The sequence below is a fragment of the Puma concolor genome, chromosome B3 (genome assembly GCF_028749965.1).
Source record: "Puma concolor isolate L17-30 chromosome B3, mPumCon1.1.hap2, whole genome shotgun sequence".
NCBI classification, from domain to species: Eukaryota; Metazoa; Chordata; class Mammalia; order Carnivora; family Felidae; genus Puma; species Puma concolor.
Genome location: NC_141672.1, coordinates 50617883 through 50638492, shown reverse-complemented (window position 1 = coordinate 50638492; position 20610 = coordinate 50617883). Strand labels below are relative to the sequence as shown.

At 34.1% G+C, this 20610-nt stretch overlaps 1 protein-coding gene across 3 annotated transcripts in view; it reads right to left on the bottom strand.

Moving 5' to 3' along the window:
• Positions 1-20610, bottom strand: part of SOS2 (SOS Ras/Rho guanine nucleotide exchange factor 2) — an 89813-nt gene that overhangs the window by 6548 nt on the left and 62655 nt on the right. For 2 of the 3 annotated variants that reach the window (XM_025919113.2, XM_086709787.1), the window contains 8 exons: positions 18650-18872; positions 15352-15471; positions 15020-15182; positions 10931-11048; positions 9768-9940; positions 6545-6661; positions 5003-5264; positions 4431-4472 (listed from right to left, as the gene is read on the bottom strand). In XM_025919113.2, the coding sequence (XP_025774898.1) occupies positions 4431-4472; positions 5003-5264; positions 6545-6661; positions 9768-9940; positions 10931-11048; positions 15020-15182; positions 15352-15471; positions 18650-18872 (1218 nt within the window). The remainder of the gene's footprint in view (positions 1-4430; positions 4473-5002; positions 5265-6544; positions 6662-9767; positions 9941-10930; positions 11049-15019; positions 15183-15351; positions 15472-18649; positions 18873-20610) is intronic. The other variant, XM_086709788.1, reaches the window with a different exon arrangement.

Sequence of the window (20610 nt, the reverse complement as noted above, 5' to 3'; positions counted from 1 at the left end):
CAACAGGCAAAAATTCATGTCTTTACAGAGCTTATATTCTGCATTGGGGAGAGAAAGTGGACATGGTAAATAAGTAAAAGTATTATGGTCATAAATTAGAAGAAGATATATTAGGTAGGGAAGGAAGATAGGAAAAGATAGGAGGGGAGCAATTTTAAATAGGGTGACTAGGGAAGGCCTCACTCAGGTAACACTGGACAAAAGCCTGAAGGAGGCAAGGGAGCCTGCCATGAGGCCAACTGGGTAAAGAGCATTCTAAGCAGAGGGAATGGCAAAGGCAGAAGTCCTAATGTGGGGATGCATCTATTGTGTGCATCAGGCAGAGTAGCTGGAGCAGAGTGAGTGATGGGAGAAAACAGTAGGTGGTGAAGTCTGATATATCGAAAGAGGCTAAAATGCATAGGACGTTCTGGGCCCTTTGAAAGAACTTTGGCATTTACTTTGAGATGGAAAGCCACGGGGGGCTATGAGACAAGTCTAACTTACATTCTAAAAGGACCTGGCTGCTATATTGAAAACAGACTGTGGGGAAGGTGGGAAGTTAAAATGCTACTACAGTGGTGGCTTGGATCAAGGTGACAGCAGTAGAGATGGTGAGAAACAGTTACATTCTGGATATATTCTGAGGGTAAACAAGACTTATTGATGAATCACATTGGGGGTATGAGAAAGAGAAATAAAAGATAACTCTAATATTTTTGGCCTACACAATTAGATACAGTTAAAGCTGGGATAAAGGGCTATGGGAAGAACTACTTTGCAGGGGATGAAAACAAGTTCAGTTTTGGAGAAGTTTGAGATTCTTATTCAATGTCCAAATAGAGATGTCAAAGGTCACTGAGTGTATGAGTCAAAAAGTCAAGTGGTTCCAGGTAGATTAAAAAAAAATGGGGAATTATCAATATAGAGATAATATAAGACTGAATGGGCCAAACAAGTGAGTGAGAAGAGGTCCAGGGACTGAATCTTGTAACCTTCCAATCTTTGCTGACTGGAAATATGAAGAGAAACAAGCAAGACAGACTAGTGAGCTGAAAGTAAAATAGAAGAACCAAGAGAGTGGGAGGAACAATGTGATCATGTATGTGACTTCTTCCCAAAGTTGGTATTTTGTATTAATGAAGGCAGAAACTTGATCTTTCTGGTTTGCCACTGAATCTGTAGCATCTACCAGGGTAGCTGTTACAAAGTACTCAATTCCCTAATTGCATGAGTAAGCCAAAGGGTATGAACATTTTTATGGTTTGACATATTGTTTACAGATTTCTTTCCAAAAGGGTCATACTAATACACCAATTTACAAGGGATAAATAACATATGAGAGTACCTTTTAACATAGGCTTGCTCCTACTTTCATGTGAACTGTCTATTCATGTCCACTGTTAATGGAGTCTTGCTGTTTTACTCACTGTATGTGAGCACTTTTCATATGTACAATGTTCTTTCTTTCAGGATTTGTTTTAGGGAGTCAGAATTTTATGCAGCTATTCTTAACATCCTCCATTAAATTTCAAGATGAAATTTTCTTTATCATATAGAAAGCATATTTTATTGCCATCCAAAATAATGTCTAGAACTGCTGGTTCTAAAATGGCATGGTGTTATGGGTTGAATTGTGTCCCCTCAAAAGATATGCTGAAGTCCTAACCCTCAGTACCTGTGAATATGACCTTATTTAGAAATGGGGTCTTCACAGCTATGTAATCAAGTTAGGATCAAAGTGGGCCCTAACCAGTATGATTGGTGTCTTTATAAGAAGAGGAGTAGGGACAAAGAAACAAACAGGGAGAAGATGGCCATGTGACAACAGAGGCAGGGACTGAAGTGATGCACCTATACACCAAAGGATGCCAAGGATAATTAGCAAATACCAGAAGCTAGAAGAGGCAAGGAAAGATTCTCAAAGGTTTCAGAGGGAGCAAGGCCCTGTCAACACCTTGATTTTTGGACTTATATTCTCTAGAACTGTGTTCTTTTAAGTCACTCAGTCTGTGGTACTTTGTTATAGCAGCACTAGAAGAAACAAATATACATAGTAAAAACATTTCCACCACAGAACAACAAGGAAAAAAAGAAACATACAAACTTCACTGAAGCCAAGAAACAACTGAATCTTGAAGTTTCAGTACATGAAGGTGGACTACAATGTACATGAAGGAGACAAATGGAGGAAGATGAAACCCAAATGTCTATAGTTAGTGATACTGTCAAACAACAGTTAATGTGTCCACAGAATTAAAGGAGGGATCAGGACTTAAAGGCACTTGGTATAATGGAAGGCATGGACATGAAAACAAAAAACTTGATTAAATCTATGTAAAGAACAATTAAAACTCGATAGGAGATTGGGGATTTTATTTTCTGGTGAATCTAAACATTGGACTGTGCTGATAACACAGATTTTATATTAAATGCTGAGACCACTCAGGCAGAAGACTTGAAGATCTTTCTTTGGAAAAACTAAACATTCCTAGAGAAGAGGCCTCACAGATTCTGACATTTGGGGATTTCCTAAGTAAAAATTTCTCATCACTCTATTCACAGTGAAACCTAGAAGTCAACAAGCTTTGCCCATGGATATAGTATTTCCCATCACTTTATCTTGCCTCACTCTAACATATGAAAAGCTAAGGATACCAAACAAGAAAAGAAAACCTCTAATATGAAAGACAAGAGACTACAACTAATAGAAGGAACTCAGAAAGGAAATAATATAAGAAACAAAGCAAAAATTTTTTCCAAAAAACACCAAATCCTACAGGAGATAAGACAGTGAATCCACAAAACCAGGACAACAGGGTGACATAAAATTGGCATGATCAGAGGTAACTAGAAAGAATTTCTTGGAAATTCAAAATCATTGTAGATGAAAAAAAATAGAAGAGTTGGAAGATGAAATGAGGAAATCTTGTGAAAAACACAACAAGAAAACAAAGATATGGACAATAGGAGACAAAATAAAGTTGGAGGCTCAATCTAGGATGTACAATATGGAAAAGGAGCTCGAAAAAGGAAGTCAGAGAATGTGTTTGAGAGGAAATTATTAGCAATGATACAAGGAACATTTTATAGACATCAAAGACATGAATCTCTAAATTTAAAGGGCTTAATAAGTAGACAGTAAAATTAAAGAAAAAAATGACCCATATCAAAGCAGATCATTGTATATGTGTAGAACATTAGAAATAAAAACAGAAGATCCTAGAAGTTTCTTGAATATATTGTGGTAAACACTGCTAACTGTCCCCCAGTGCACCTTTCCTTTTCTTCCTTTCAGTAATAGGATCCTATGTATTTTAGCAAGACAAAAGGCTTCCCAGTTACAGACAACATCTCTTAGCCTCCCTTGTAGCTAGGAATGTCTGTGTAACTAAATTTTGGGAAGAAAGCAGAGTAATGTGAGAGAACAACTCCCAGATCACGTTTTTCTAACAAAACTCCTTGACCTTCACCTTCCTGCTGGCTGGAAAATGAACCAGTTGGTCAAAACTCAAAGATGGAAGCCCCACTTTGAGAATCCTGAATTGCCTTGCTAGCTTGTGGAGCAGAGTTGTCTACTTGGCCTGCAATTGTGAGAAACAGATTTCCATTCCATTTAAGGCACTGTATTTTGGGGTCCCTTTGCTACCGCAAGTATACTCTAGTTTAAAAAAAAAAGGACTAAAACTATAGGGTCACTGACAGAGAATTTCTATTTATTTTGTTCAGTGTTCTATCTCTTGCACCCTAGAATAGTGCCTGCACATAGGCATGTAAAAACTGTGCATGAGCGGTGCCTGGGTGGCTCACTCAGTTACTGATTTTGGCTCAGGTCATGATCTTATGGTTTGTGAGTCTGAGCTGCACATTAGGCTCTGTGCTGGCAGTGTAGAGCCTGCTTGGGATTTTTTTTCTCTCCCTCCCTCTGGCCTTCCCCCTTCTCCTCCTTCTCAAAATAAACTTAAAAATATAAATAAAAATTAAAACTATGCATGAATAATTTATGAGTGAATGACATTGTACTTCTAAAAAGCAAGCACGAAACCAAGAGGACAATGGGAAAATGCCTTCAAAATTCTGAGATTTTTTTATTAAAAAATTTTTTTTTAACATTTTATTTATTTTTGAGAGAGAGAGAGCACAAACAGGAGAGAGGCAGAGAGAGAAGGGACAGAGGATCTGAAGCGGGCTCTATGCTGACAGCCCAATGTGAGGCTCGAATTTGTGAACTGTGAGATCATGACCTGACCCAAAACTGGACGCTTAACTGACTGAGCCACTCAAGTGCCTCCAAAATTCTGAGTTTTAAGCAAATAATTACACTTATTTATAAGAATTTTATTCATTTCTTAAAAAAATTTTAATGTTGCCAAAACCCAAATACCCATATACAAATTTAGTCAACTCGATTATTATCTGTACAGTCACTTCAGTAGAATCAACTCACTTACTTGAATGTGGCAAGAGGACTGGAGCAAAGATGCTATTGCTGCCTATTGGAATGAGAAAAGTTAATTTGAAAAGAGAGGTAAAATTTATGGTTTTACTTTAAAAATATGTTTGCATAAAGTAACAAATGTAGTAACAGACAGAGTACAGAATTTTATCATCCTCTATTGCCATATTTTAAAAGAAATGAACCTGCATAGTTACCTTTGTAGGTTGGATGTTTTTCCTTTCTTAGCATGAGTAGTTCTCTCTCTAGCACAGACTCTTTTTAAACTTCTTTCACAAAACTTATCTCTTGTTTTCTTACTGTCTATTGCTCCCTTTAGAGTAGTAGTGGGGCCCAAAAGGTACTAAATAAGTATTTGTTTAATGAATAAATTAGAAAATAAATGCATAAACAATACACAAATGATGCTTTAGTCCCTTGTGTTAATCATTATTTTCACATTTAAATGCCACTTTCCACACTAATATAGTGTGCAAAGGATTCTAAAGTTCCCTAATTAAAATGATGAGAAGAATTATCTGAAACATAAGATTCCTTTTTTAACAAATGGTTTTATCAAATACATACCACAGGAACTGTTGAGATCCACATCTAAAAACACACTAAGGTCTGAAGAAGCAGATACCGGTGGAGTAGATGGCGTATTTGGAGAGGTTGGTGCTGACACAGTTGATTCAAGATCAGTTTCAGCAATCCGACTAAAGCTTATCTTATATGGTTCTCTTTCTAATGGTGTTGGATGACCTCGTAAAGTGCCTGAGGTAGAGCCATGTCGGCCTGTATTAGGCCTTATTCCAGGAGATTTTAAAGAGAAAGTTGATTTCCTAGGCTAGGAAAAGCAAAATAACTACCATTACTAATTTGCATATACTTTATTTTTAAGGCTTAGCACAACCTTATTAATTCTTATCATATAGTTAAGACACTACAATCAAATCCCAATCTGCAAAACACCCTGTAACATTCTAGTAGAACACTTCAGAATTTGATTGCCTTAATTTTAAGATGGACTTGAATACAAGTAAACCTCTCTTCATACTGCAGAAATAAAAATGTTGAAAATCTGTGTGAAAACTTGTTGCTCCCCAAACAATTCAATTCTTCAATTCATTGATATCAATTTTACACATATTTACTGTAGGCACAATATATGCAATATATGTTAGGTGCATCAGGAAAAAAAAAGGTCTTTTTTTTTTCTTCCTAACAGTAAATCGCCAACCTCTATGATGGCACTTTAAAGTCTTTGGCAAAAATGCTATCATTGTCTCCTACCCTCAACTTCCACCCCTCTTTTTAAACTCTCACAGTGGTAACCTAATAAAAAAACATGTAACTCAGATTCCAGTAACTTCAATTAAAATCTCAACTGTGCCAATATCTAGCTTTGCAGCCTTGAAAAAGTTATTTAACTTCTTTGAGCCTCAGTTTTGAGATTTGTAAAATGAGAATAAGATCTATGTTTACAATTGCTGTCAAGAGGAGATAACATGAAACTACCATGCTTACTTCTTGGCCTAAAGTAGGTGTGTTATAAATGATTTTGCTTTCTCCCACATTTTGCTTCCAGTTCAACTACTTAGAATTGGTCTTCCACTACTTCTGTTGCCACTATAAACCCAGGAATAACTAGGAACTGTAGCAGCAACTTTTAGCACGAAGTTCGTTCCACTGGCAACAACGGACTATGGTGCTCTAACGACAGGAGTCATGGTTAAGCCAGAAAAACCGGGATACACTTGCTCACTCCTTTTCCCAGGTCTTTTCATTTCCTGTTCCATTCAGCTTACCTATCATTTTAGGTTTTCACTTTCTCACAACTTTCCCCCTTATACTATGAAGGATTAAAAGCTGACAGATAAATAAGTCCTACTAAGATAAATGATAAACCAGACTTCATCAAAAGGCTAATAACATTGCCCCCCCACAATATATATAACTTTAGAAATAGTATAGTAGTGTAAAACAAAAGACTGAAAAATAGTTATTCAAGTAAATTAGAATTTTAATGGTAATGTTATATTAAATATTGAAAACTGTTGTAAAAAAACAATTTTTCCAAAAAAAATTTTAAAAACCACAATTTTTACAGAATTGTAATGAACTTACAAATCGAGGTGGCTGTTTGCAGTTTCGGGGTTCAATTTCTAGTGACTTATTGAACAAATAATCTGTAAACTCCTTTTCAGAAGCACTTCCCATGGGGTTAAGGTTTTCAAAGAATCTCTGGAATTAAACAAATTTCTGTAAGTATGTTTTAGATCTTTTTGGAATATGCATTTCACCAGTTTAAAACAAAAAAAAAATTATCAACATACTAAGGGATCATGTCTTAGAGTTCACAAGATTGTTTCAATCTCCCTCCTTGCAAATAAAATTGTATAATTTCTATGGGAGCTGTATATTCTAGTCTTCATTTTCTATAAAGATGAACAGATTTTCATTTATTACCATCTTAATGGCTCAGTATCCCTCAGTTAACATTACTTCTATTCAGTATAACAACAAGATGATTATCACCAATAAGCTATCAAAAGTGTTTAGGGGACTCCTGGGTGGCTCAGTCAGTTGAATGTCTGACTCTTGATTCCAGCCAGGTCATGATCCCAGGGTTGTGGGATGGAGCCCTGAACCACAAGGGTCTCTGCACTGAGCATGAAGCCTGCTTGGGATTCTCTCTCTCTTTCTCTGTTTCTCCCACTCTGTGCCTCTCCCCCGCTCACACTCATTTTCTCTCTCCAAAATAAAAGTATGTAAGGGCACCTGGGCAGCTCAGTCAGGTAAGCATTTGACTTCAGCTCAGGTCATGATTTCATGGCTCCTGAGTTGGAGCCCTGCGTCGGGCTCTGTGCTGACAGCACAGAGCCTGGAGTTTGCTTCAGATTCTGTCTCCCTCTCTCTGCCCCTCTCCGACTTGCACTGTCTCTCTCTCTCTCTCAGATATAAACATTAAAATTTTTTTTTAAATAATAAAATAAAATAAAAGTATTTAGAACAGAATTATAGTTAAAATTAAAAATAAAACTTTTTTTAAAGAAAGATTTTAAGTAATCTCTGCACCCAATATGGGGCTCAAACTCACACCTCCAAGAATAAGAGTTGCATGTTGAGCCAGCCAGGTGCCCACAATGAAACTTTTGATAGTTGGGGAGAAAAAAAAAAGATAAGTTGGATTAAGTTCTATTCAAATTCAAAAGTAATTTCAAGAATAACTATAAACTTATCTGTGCTAACCTCTAGTAAAATAACTTTTCTTGTCTTTAAGGAAAAATATTTTCTAAGCTTAAATTTAAGTTTTTAGGTAGGAAATTTAGATGATTTAGCAAAGGGCAAAAAGGAATATAAATAGCAATCTCACTAACCAGAGATCTGTTAATATTTTACTAATAGAATATAGTTCCAATGTTTTTACTGTGTGAATATATGCATATATACATATATTAGTTTTGGGGGGTTATTTTGCAAAATTGGGACCACACCACAGTTATTGGTGGCTTATTTATAAAACACAAATTTTAGCTCTGGTGTATTTAATCATATGGATGTTCCAAAATATATTTCACTTATCTCCACATAGGCAGTTATCCACAACAGTGCTGTCTAATTCTTTGTTATTACAATAATTAGTATTATTATTAACTTCTTGTGCATAGTTTTCTGTACATTTCTGATGATTTCCTCAGAAAAATTCCTTAGAAGCAAATCATTAGATTTAACTTTATTTAATTTTGAAGTGGTTTAGAAGCATATGTAAAAATAAGTATTGTTTTTAACTTTAAGGGTACGCAAAATGAGCTTTAGAATTTCTGATATAAAATTCTCCATTTTTCAGGCTTTCTGCCAATGTCAAGAAAATTATATTATTCTAACAATATTGAATCAACTTGTTCTTCTATTCAGGTTAGCCAAATTAAATCATATGAACCAACAGTAATTTAAAGACTTTAATAAAGTTATAATAGCAGTATTCTTGATTTTCTCACCCTTTGCTCTATTTTTAAACACCACTTAACTATGGCTTGAAAAGTGAATAGCTACTTTGTCTATGTTTAAATTTATTTTGACTCAATCATAAAGAAAGCATTCTTTGCTCCCACATCCCCAAGAAGAATGCTATAAATGATGGTAGGAAGTCTAGACCAGATCACAAAAAACTATTAGGAGTTACTGAGATATGAATGTTAAAAGTTCTATTTGAAATATACCCAACTACAATTTAACATTATTTCTCTGGGAAAATGTATTATAAACTCTAATCTGGGCTTCAAGAACATATTTCTTTAGACCTATGAAGTTGCACATCACAGAGGGCTGGCCTAATGTTGAGGGAAGAGAATGAAATATGGGACCACCAGCAACATTTTCTTTACAGCAGGTATCTGTCTATGTTTTCATAATGGCGTACCCTAGGTCATTCTTTCTTAGGACTAGGGTATTTTGTTTTGAACTCAGAACAAAGAATAGTTACCATCTTATAATTTAGGAGGGTGGGAGTCATGGTGGCCATTTTCACTTAATATTGCCTAACCTGCAGATTAAGTCTGAAAGTTTAACACAATTTTTAATGTGACAGGTGAACTTATTCCAATAGCTATTATTTGTTCTGAATTTCAAATAAGTGTAACACAATAAAATTCATTTAACATAAACATAGTATCATAATTTACTATGATTTAGACACTATCCCACATCTTATAGTACTACAGAATCAATGTTATGAACCACTGCTCAAAATAGAATATCAATTGGTAGAATGTTAAAAAAAAATAATTTTTTGCTATGCATACATACAACCAACCTCTTCCCCTATTTTAAACCCAGCGTTCTTATGAAGAAATTAATTACTTAATGTTACGTTGGCACATGTAAAATATCTAAAATGGCTATCAATCAATGATAGCACTAGTAGCGGACTTTCTTTTTACTACATGGACATCAGAGTTACATTCCATTTCGTCATTCATTTTTTGAACGTATTATTTGAAACAATTGCACAAAGAAGCAATACTCTGAGAAACTATCTAATATATGTATTTTTAAGATTTTATTTTTAAGTAATTTCTACACCCAACTATGGGGCTCGAACTTACAACCCTGAGATCAAAAGCCACATGCTCTACCAACTGAGCCAGCCAGGCCTCCAGTACCTAATAATAATTACTGCATATTGTTAGCACAGAACATCTAATATTTACTTCTATCTATTAATTATTAACTTACTATATTATTTTTATAGTAAAATAGGTGGCATAACGCGTGGTTATGATATTTCTTACAGATTGCAGAGGATTTATTATGTTCTCTTTTAAGGATAAGCAAAGAAAATATTTACCCTCATTTCTGGTTCTATCCGTAAACAGTAAGGTTGATTCTGATACTGCTGAATTTCTCCAGTAATTTCAGCTACTTTCCTCCTCTTACTGAAATTGATTAAATCTTTCCCTTTCTTTTTTAAAAAATCATTATTCCCTTCTTCAGTTTTCAGAATATTTGTTAAATATATTCCTAGTAAAAAAAAGTATTTGAAGTTATAAAATTTGTTACTTAATCAACCATTTGAAAAAACAACTGTTCTAATAAAGTTGAAAGACATCCTATAATCCAGCAATTCTACCCCTAAAATGTTAAGTCTCTGATAGCCGTATTAATCAATTTTACATTAGGAATTTTTTTAACATGGGAAGAATTAAAAATAAAAAGAAAATCAGAGTTTAGAAAAGGCTTAATTTCTTTCTTAGACTAATAGCTTAAAATAAAAGGATTCACTCACCAAGTCTAAATTATAAGTGTTATATATGTTCTAACCATTTTAATATTTGATTATAAATATTTAATGCCAATGATCTTAAATAATGATCAATAAATAAATTTTAAGCCAATTCTGGTGATAAGGCTACAGATTTATAAACTAATCCTCTGTTTTCCCAAAGCCCATAATTTAGATAGAAAAAGAATTATTCCTCACTCTGGGATAGTAAGAAAGTTTTTAGCTCCTTTTTCATACATAATTATGGGTTCATTTAAATCAGTAGCTCTCAATGGGGGGGACAATTTTGTCCTATAGGGGATATTTGGGATTGGCTAGAGATGTTTTTGGTTAACATAACTGGTTGTGTATGTGTGTGTATACACAGGCATACATGTTTGTTCAAAATTCCTATGTTGAAATCCTAATGCCCAATGTGATAGTATTAGGAGATGGGGTCTTCAGGAAATGCTTAAATCATGAAGATGGAGCCCTATTGAATGGGATTAGTGCTTCTATAGAAAGACTCTACAGAGCTCCTTACAACAACTCTATGAGATAATTTTTATAACCTTATGTTAAAGACAGGGAAGTAGAGACTTTAAGTTTTATTTATCAATATGAACAGCTACTACCTGAGATATGCTCAAATATAAAAATTGGGACAATCTGCCTTTAAAGGCTGGTATCTCTTGGCTACAAAAAACTGTACCTAAAATGTAAGCATAAATCTATATTTAGTAACTTACCAAAAAAAGGCACACAAGGTGGATTGATTGACTTAAGTTTTACTAGGTATTTTTTAAAGTGATCTTGACTTAATTCCACAGCTTCATCCAAAATTCTCCTTTTTCTTTCCTGCAATGCCTTTAAAATATATGAAGTGAATATAATTTGTTTTTTACAATTCAATCATATTTTATGAACACAGAGTTTGGAATTTTATAAAATTCTGCAAATATCTGAAAAATAACTTTTTAAATTAAGGATGTGTAGTATTTCTTTCTGTACTTGCCTGAAATGATTTATCTATAAATATAAAACTTTTCAGTTTTTTTGATGTAAATTAGATGATTAAGCAATAAAAAATTCTTCCCAAGACCTTATTAGTTATATTTCTGATTAGCCAGAGTTTCAAGTTATAGCTATAGGAGAGAAATATAGTCCCAAAGCATTCAAATATTTCTGTACTTTATACTGAAAGGTCTTTTGGGGTTAAGGGTAAGATTTTGCTAAGGAGGAGAAGGGTGTGGGAGGGAGAGAAGAATTGGATGAAAATTTAGTAAAGCAAGTAAGCAGAGTCATTTCTTTTATATTTCATTATTACATTTGTTACAAATTAATTACTTTATTTTTAACCTTGTAAGTACACACACACACACACACACACACAGCAAACTTTATACTTGACAGAAACTATTCAATGCATTTCCTTTAACTTAAGGAAAAAGCAAAGGTGACTGCATTGTTAACTTTTATTCAGTACTATACAGAAGTCCTAACTAGCATGAACAAAAAAAATAAAGTTCTAGAAAATGAAAAGAAAAATTGTCAGTATTCACAGAGGAAATAACTGTCTGTGAAGAAATAAATCTACATATAGAGTATTCATCAGAGAATTTAGCAAAGTTTCTCGATATAAAACTAATAGGCAAAAATCAATTGCATTTTTAGATACCATCAATAAAGAAAACAAGATATTAAAAAATATTCTAATATAAATCTAACAAAAAGGTATGAGATCTTCATGAAGAAAACCATAAAACTTTATTAAATGAATAAATAAATGGAGAGATACACATGATCATGGTTTGGAAAACTCACTGTAAAATTGTCAGTTCTTCATCAATTGAACCAACTGCAATTTATATAACCAATGCAACTCCCATCAAACTGTCAATAAACGTATGGAAGCAACTGGCTAGCCAGACATATGGAACAAAACATGAAATTTAACTTCAACCACACTCCATACTGAAAACTTATTTCCAGCTATGGCGTACCTGGGTGGCTCAGTCAGTTAGGCGTCCAACTTTGGCTCAGGTCATGATCTCGCTGCTGGTGGGTTTGAGCCCCACAAGGGGCTCTATGCTGACAGCTCAGAGCCTGGAGCTTGCTTCTATGTCTCCCTCTATCTCTTCCCCTCCCCCACTCAGGCTCTCTCTCTCTCTCTCTCTCTCTCTCTCTCTCCCCCTCCCCAAAATAAATAAACATTTTAAAAAATGTAAGAAAAACTTATCTTCAGCTAGATTAAGGACTTAATGTGAAAGACAAAACATTAACATCTTAGAGGAAGATCAATTAAACAAGACACCCAAAAGCACAAATTATAAAAGACAAAATAAATAAATTTGACTACATTAAGAACTTTTGTTCATCAAAAGACATTTAAAAAAAGGTGAAAAGGGAAGATCTGACAAGAGATATTATCACACGGGGCGCCTGGGTGGCGCAGTCGGTTAAGCGTCCGACTTCAACCAGGTCATGATCTCACGGTTGTGAGTTCGAGCCCCGCGTCGGGCTCTGGGCTGATGGCTCAGAGCCTGGAGCCTGTTTCCGATTCTGTGTCTCCCTCTCTCTCTGCCCCTCGCCCGTTCATGCTCTGTCTCTCTCTGTCCCAAAAATAAATAAACGTTGAAAAAAAAATTTTTTAAAAAAAAAATTAAAAAAAAAAAAAGATATTATCACACACTAACTGACAAAAGGCTAAGTTCCAGTATATAAGAGAACTCATACAGATTCAAAAGAAAAACTCAACAATTAAAAAGTCAAAAAATTTCCATAAGAAGAAATACAAAGAACCAATAAATGTTTAAAAAGAGGTTCAAACTCATTAGAAATCAGGGGCTTATCAACCAAAACCACAAGACTAGAAAATGAAAAGGACTGACAATGTCAGTACTGGTGAGAATGTAAAACAACCAGAACTCACACATTTCTGGTGGGAGTATAAACTGGTACAATTACTTGGGAAAACAATTTGGCATATTCTAGTATAGCTAATGATACCCATATCCTATCATCTAGTAGTTCTAGGTAAATAACAGAGAAATTTGTGCATGCATGCACTAGGATTTATTTAGAGAATGTTCATGGCACTATAACTGATAATAGCCTCACACTGGAAACATGCAAATGGCCATTAACTAATGAATAAATAAATAAAGTTTGGTAAATTTATTCTTATAATATGATACAGCTATGAAAAAGAATGAACTATAGCAGCAAGAAACAACCTGGATGAATTTTTTTTTTTAAGTTTATTTATTTGGAAAGAGAGAAAAAGAGAGCGTGAGCAGGGTAGGGGCAGAGAGAGAGGGAGAGAAAGAATCCCAAGCAGGTTTCACGCTATCAACACAGAGCCTGATGCGGGGCTCTATCTCACGAACCGTGAGATCTTGACCTGAGCCAAGATCAAGAGTTGGATGCATAAATGACTGTGCCACTCAGGTGCCCCAACCTGGATGAATTTTAGGAAGATAATGTTGCATAAAAAAAGCATTTGAAAAACTATATTCGTATATAATTAAGAAACATGCAAAATGAAATAGTACATTGTTTAGAGATACAAATAATAAAACTATAGGAAAATAATAAGCAACAAAATTCAGAATGGTAATTGGCTCTGAACTGATGAAAAAGGAGATGGAATTGGGAGTTCTTAAATTGGATACCAGGTATACAGGTGTTGTTTGTATTTTTATTCTTTCGGCTTTAGACATATTTTATAAATATTGTTCTATACCTAATATTAAGAGACTAAAACTTAAACCTCTCAAAATAAATACATTACACTTTAGAGTTTTTCAAAGTCAGAATTAAAATTATTAATCTATTAAATAGATTAATATTTGGCAATAATCAACTGTTAATATCCTTCATATATGAAAAATTCATACAAATAAATAAAATGCAAACACCCAAATAGAAAAATACATACATGAAAGCAGTTTGCCTTCCACTCCCCTCTAATCATAACCGACCAAAAGAACCAATGTTAAGAAAAGAGTATGTATCTTTCCATACTCTTCTCAATGCTCATGCAATTCCATTAACATGTTTAGGGTTTGCTCTGTTTTGTTACATAAAAATGAAATCGCATTATACTCATTGTTCTAAAGTTTTTCCCCTATAATATTACAAATATTATTTTAATACAATACACAGATCCTACTCACTTTTTTTCTATAGCTGAATAGTATTCTACACTGTTGGTGTAGAACAATGTATTCAAGTCATTCTATTTATGGACATACAGGTTGTTTCTACTACTAGTAGTACTACTACTACTAGTGGTTTTCTGCTACTATAATTAACGCTGCAGAAACTACATCTTTGTACATTAACCATACAGTCTGGCACTTTTATTTCTGGATCCAAGAGTATGTGTTTTTTAACATATACTTTCTGTATCTTCTGAATTTTCTATAACAAACACTAAACGTGTACTCTTATATATAATTAAAAAAAACGAATTTTAAGTTTTAGAAAGACTTCTCTCCATGTTCCTCTTTCTTTGACTGTATACATTAAACTAAAGGTAATTGAAGTAATTTGTATACTTATATTTAAAATGCTTGTCATTTATTTGAAACAATCAATGTGTCACTGGAAAAATCCATTTGGAACTTCATTACATTTAAGTAGCATATTAAACAGAGTCTCAAATCTCACATTCCTTGAAGAATCCTAGGCTTACCAGTGTATACTGATATATTTAAGGGAATAAGATGATTTATAAAGGATTCATTCAAAACTACTGGTGGTAGAACCAGTGTCTTTTACATCAATTGTATCTCCCCCCCAAAAAAGATAAAATATTTAAGCCTAAAACTTACCTCAAAAGTATGGTCTAGTCTGTACACTGACACTGAATTTACTGCACTGACTATCTCCAATACACCATTGAAATTATTCAAATCTTGAAAAACTTGCAGAATTTCTATAATTCTACTTAGCACTGCCACCCGTTCCTCAAAATTTTCTGCTTCCACAATGCACCTAACCAAAAAAAAAAAAAAAAAAAAAAATCATGGCTTAAAATGCAATTATGCAATTTCCTCACCTCATGTAGAAAAGAAGAAATGTATTTTTAGCCAGAATTTAAGCTTATAGATGACTTCTATTATACTTATTAAGAAGTAATAAGACAGAATAAGTCAACACTCACTTTTCAAACCAGAGGGTGAGATTTGTGGTATGGCGAATCATTTTTAATAAATTTGGAGAATTTATTTCTTTATCTTCTTTGGTCCACACACTCCCTACAAGTTCAGAAGGCTGGACTTTCCTGTGGAACCAAAAATCAATCCAACTTAACTTACAAATGATTAGTATCAAAATTATTTAAAGATCTCCTAAAACTTAGTAAGGAAAAGACAACCCAAAAAATAGATGGACAAACATATAAACAGGTTTAAATCACAGAGGACTGGACCCAAATAGTCACATAAACATGAAAAAATATTTTATCTCTTATTCAGGGAGAAGAACATTAAACCACAACAAAATGCCATTTCACTCCTGTCAGACTAACAAAAGTCTAATGATACCAAATGGGTAAAGATGTGAAAAAAACAGCACCTTTCCAACACTAATGTGCAAGTGAAAACTATAACAATCACCTTGTAAATAAATTTAGCAATTTCTCAAAATACTGAAGATATACATATTCAATTACCCCACAATTCTATCTAGGTATATATTCTAGATACACCAGGTTATAAGAAAACATGAGTAAGAATATTCAGTGAAGCAGTCATTATTTCCAAGAGTGAAAAATCACAAACAACCTAGAGGTTCATCATCAAGAGACTAGATAAATTATGGAGCATTCATATAATGGAATATCACACAGTAATTAGAATAAGCAAACTAGAGCTATATTCATCAACTTGAATACCAGAAACAATTTAAGTGCAAAATATGTTGCAGAATGATACATAAGTATAAACTATTTTAAATCTGCAAAACAATATTATATACTGTTGATCAATGTGTGTATGTATATAAATTATAAAGACATACATAAGAACAATAAACACCAAATAAAGGGTAGTGGTTATTGGGAGAAAGAAGAGGAATGGAATTGAGAGGAATTAGTGTAAGGATTTCATTTTTGTAATGCTTTTGTTGTTCATGAGCCCTCCTTATGTAATTTTCTACATTTTTTTAAATACCTGAATTACTTCATTAAAAAACCAGACATAAAAGCAGATTAAATCATTGTATAGTCAGTCAGGATTACATATTTAAAAAATTGACCAGTGGCATACCCATCAATGTCCTACAGACGTGGCTATTAATTAATTAAAAAAAGGTTTTTAATCAGTAGATTCAAGTATACATGGATACTTGCTAACAGTTTTTAAAATAAGTTTTCTTATGTGGTTCTATTATTTCACCAGAAATTCAGTTTTCAGTGTCAACGTTTTACATGTTAGTCTTAATCCATAATACACATATCACTTAACAAATCTATTTTCTGTGTTCTGAAGGCAGGTCCACATAGAGCTAAGTGTTTTTGTTTTGTTTCTGATGTCCACTCATGTAACAGTTACTTTATGAGGAAAAACTTGATACAGTACTATTTGCTTTTTAATCTCATGTAACAAGTCCCTCATTCCTACCTTTACAAAAGCAAAAAACAACCTGAACTCCAAATTACTTAAAATATAACACAACACTCTGAATCAGATGTTGACAACTTCTGATGTGTGTGCTAAATTCTGAATGGCACGGCCAGGGCGAACCAGAAGCCCAATTCTAAAGAAGGAAAAGTTTTTATCTCTGCTGCCTTCCTACATTCTCCATTAGCACTCAATTTTGTATATTCTTGCTTTTCCCTTTAAAAAAAAAATGGCTGCCAATCAGGATAACTTCTTAAAGGTATTTGTATTTTGGAAGGGATTCCTAAATGCAGAAAAGTTTTTGATGGAATGATAGTGGTGGGAGGTCATTTTTTGACAGAGTTGGGGGAGGAGGCAGTTACCTGCAAGGCCTGTACTCTTCATAGGAGCCTGGGTTGTAAATGAAAGAAGAAAGCTTAAATTAGGAAGAAGACAGAATAGGGCTAATGTAATGGGAAAGGGACAGTGGTTTAAAAAAAGATGGTAGAGGAAGAAGCTGATAAAAGCAAGCTGAAAGGAGAGAAGACTATAGTTAGAAGCTGCTTGAATTAGTAATTTTGAAATAAAAATGATTTGGAGTGGTAACAAGATATGGAATATGACCACGAGAGGTGTTTTGATTTGGAGTGGAGAATGACATTGGAAGTGATGAAACCATGAAACTGTAAAGGTTAGGTTGTGAATGGGTGATCTGCAAGGATACAGGGTAATGGCAGGAAGTGTTTTACAAGTAAAGACAGATGATGGGATACAGATCAAAGTAAACAGCCAAGCACATTTCTAATGAATTTCACAAATGAAAGAAAGTGGTTCAGAAGTTTTAAGCATGGGTCATCATCACACTTAATAACTTTTCTTTAAAGTTAATATGAATTTTTAACTTAAATAGAGGGGCAGAGGGAGGACAGAGGATCTGAAGTGGGCTCTGTGTTGACAGCAGAGCCCAACATGGGGCTCGAACTCACAAGCTGTGCGTGAGATCATAACCTGAGCTGAAGTCAGATGTTTAACCAACTGAACCACCCAGACGCCCCTAAAGTTAATACTGACTTCAAACAGCTGAAGTACTTAAGACTCCTTTCAAAAAATAATGGAATCTTTATTCTTCTAAAAATTTTGTTATTCAATTGCCTAGCAAACCTAACTCAAACTCCAAATTAAAATTTTGATTATGTAGAACCTGAAAAAAGAAAATAAAGCTTGTCTCACTCAATATTCTATTTACTCAGCTGCCTTTAAGAGTCTACCGGTCCATACTGACTGATTTAGCTGAACCAACTCCAACTAAAGCAATCTGAGAAAGTATTAGGAGCAGAAGCTGGTGACTGCCTTGAAAGTGTTGCTATTCTGCTGCATAGTTTCTCTCCACCTCTACTCTAGTGAAGGATTTCTAGGACCTACTCTAGGCCTAAACAGCAATATAAGACTTTTACCTATAGAAAAAAAATTGTAGTTAAAAACTGTGCTGTGAGCTTTCCTCCAAGCCCACAAGAAGACATGAGGCATTTTTTAAAAAAAATTTCTTTTAATCTTTATTTATTTTTGAGAGAGAGACAGAGTGTGAGCAGGGGAGGGGCAGAGAGAGAGGTAGACACAGAATCCGAAGCAGGCTTCAGGCCCTGAGCCATCAGCACAGAGCCTGACGCGGGGCTCGAACCCATGAACCGTGAGATCATGACCTAAGCCGAAGTCGGATGCTCAACCGACGGAGCCACCCAGGCACCCCGACATGAGGCATTTTTAAGCATTCATAAATAATTTGCAAAATGTTCTGAAAATAGACAGAGGTATGTTTAAGATTCTTGAAAACAGAGCAGCAAATGAACATTAATTGTTTACCTGTAGAGATCAGATTCCAAAAGTGTCAGCTGACGTGCAATTTCTATTGGATGAAGTGTCATAAGATCAAATGTTTCAAACTGTCCTGGTCTGCTAATATGCCATTCAATTGGTGGAGGTGGACTCTCAAAGGTAATATTATGGCTTATTCCATTTGCCTGAGCTTGTTTCTTCCTCTTGATGATCTTAGCAATTGACTCTACCCACTTCTTCATAGCTTTCCCTATGTTTGTGTTGCAGAGTACAAATAAAAAAATACCTTTTACTTGACAGACTGACTGCAAATCTTTATATAATCTCTGATCTTCACCCAGCTTCAATAATTATCAACTCATGGCCAATTTTGGTTTCATCTAACCCCACTCATGCCCTCCCTCCACCCCCCATGTTATTGTGAAACAAGTATATCATATTATTTCATTTGTATTTAAGTATGTATCTAAAAAATTAAACACTTTTTTAAATGACCACAATACCATTATCATATATAAAAATGACAATAACTTAATATCATCAAATATCTAATTAGTGCTCAGATTTCCCTGATTCTCTCCTAAATGCTTTCTAATAGTTGGTTTCTTTGAAATAGGGTTTGAACATGAACTATAAATTGCACTGAGTCAGTGTCTCAAATCTCTTTTCATCAATTTACAGTCTCTCCTTTTCTCTCTCATTTTTGCTTGCAATTCACTTGTTAAAATGGAATCATGTGCCTTGTGGTATTTCCCAAGTCTGAATTTTTCCAATTGTTTTTGTGGTATCTCTGTTCCCTGTTTTTTCTGTAAATCATACACACAGAGATGTGATACGATATAGGATCAATTTTTTGACATGAATACTTGCACGAATAGTTCCAACAGCCAGCATATAATGTCCAGTTACTTCTCTTGTTACAATATTATTAGGGAGTTGAAAAATAGTAATATTCTAATTCTATCATTCCTTCTCCATTTATTAGTTAAAATATTTTTATAAAAAGAAACATTCCCTCATCACTATTTGGTTATGCTGTGGTATAACTTACTTCAGAAAGGCCTTACGACATCAACTTTAGACATTAACATAAGCCTTTACTTGCTTTATTCTAATACATATATGTATTTTATTTTTTTATTTTAGAGAGAGAGAAAGAGTGAGTGTGAGTGGGGGACAGGGACAGAGGGAGAAAGAGACAATCTTAAGCAGGTTGCACACTTAATGCAGAGCCCAACATTGGACTGGATCCCACGACCCTGGGATCATGACCCGAGCCAAAATCAAAAGTCAGATGCTCAATCCACTGAGCCACCCAGGTGCCCCTACATATATTATTTTAGGAGTTTCTTAGATCATATATAATTTAGTGTCCTTATTAAGAAAATAATATAAAAAAATTAATTTACTACCAAAAACAAGTATCAAGGCACACATGATGATAATGTATCTTAAACATCTCAAAGTTGAAACAAAGGAATCACAGTCTCTATTTTAAATAAAATCCCCCTTAAGTAAAAACAAGTAGGAGAGAAGTTAGGTTTAAACTATTCTTAATTAATGCCTTATACTGTTAGATAAATGATCTTGATTCAATAATATACATTTGCTTAAATGTTCGTGGTGCAGAATTTAATTTCATGGGCTGTGCTCTGAAACTTCAGATAGGAAAGTCTTATCTTTCAGGTGCTAAAAGTATACAAAGACTTTTCCAGAAGTAAATATCATTTTGAAAAGCTGTTAACCATTCAAAACTAAAGAATAAGATTAAGAACTCAAAAATAGATAAAATTAGTTGAAAGAATGGAAACCTTGAGATAAAATTTTAAATGTTTATTAAAGAAGACTTATAACTTCTTTTAAAGAAAGATTCTCCTAAAAAACTTGAAAAGGTAAGGTTCTCAGACTTCCAGTGGCTCTAACATGTGAGTCCCTTAGAGTCTATAAACCATACCAAATGTTATTTCAACTGTTAAAATACATAAAAT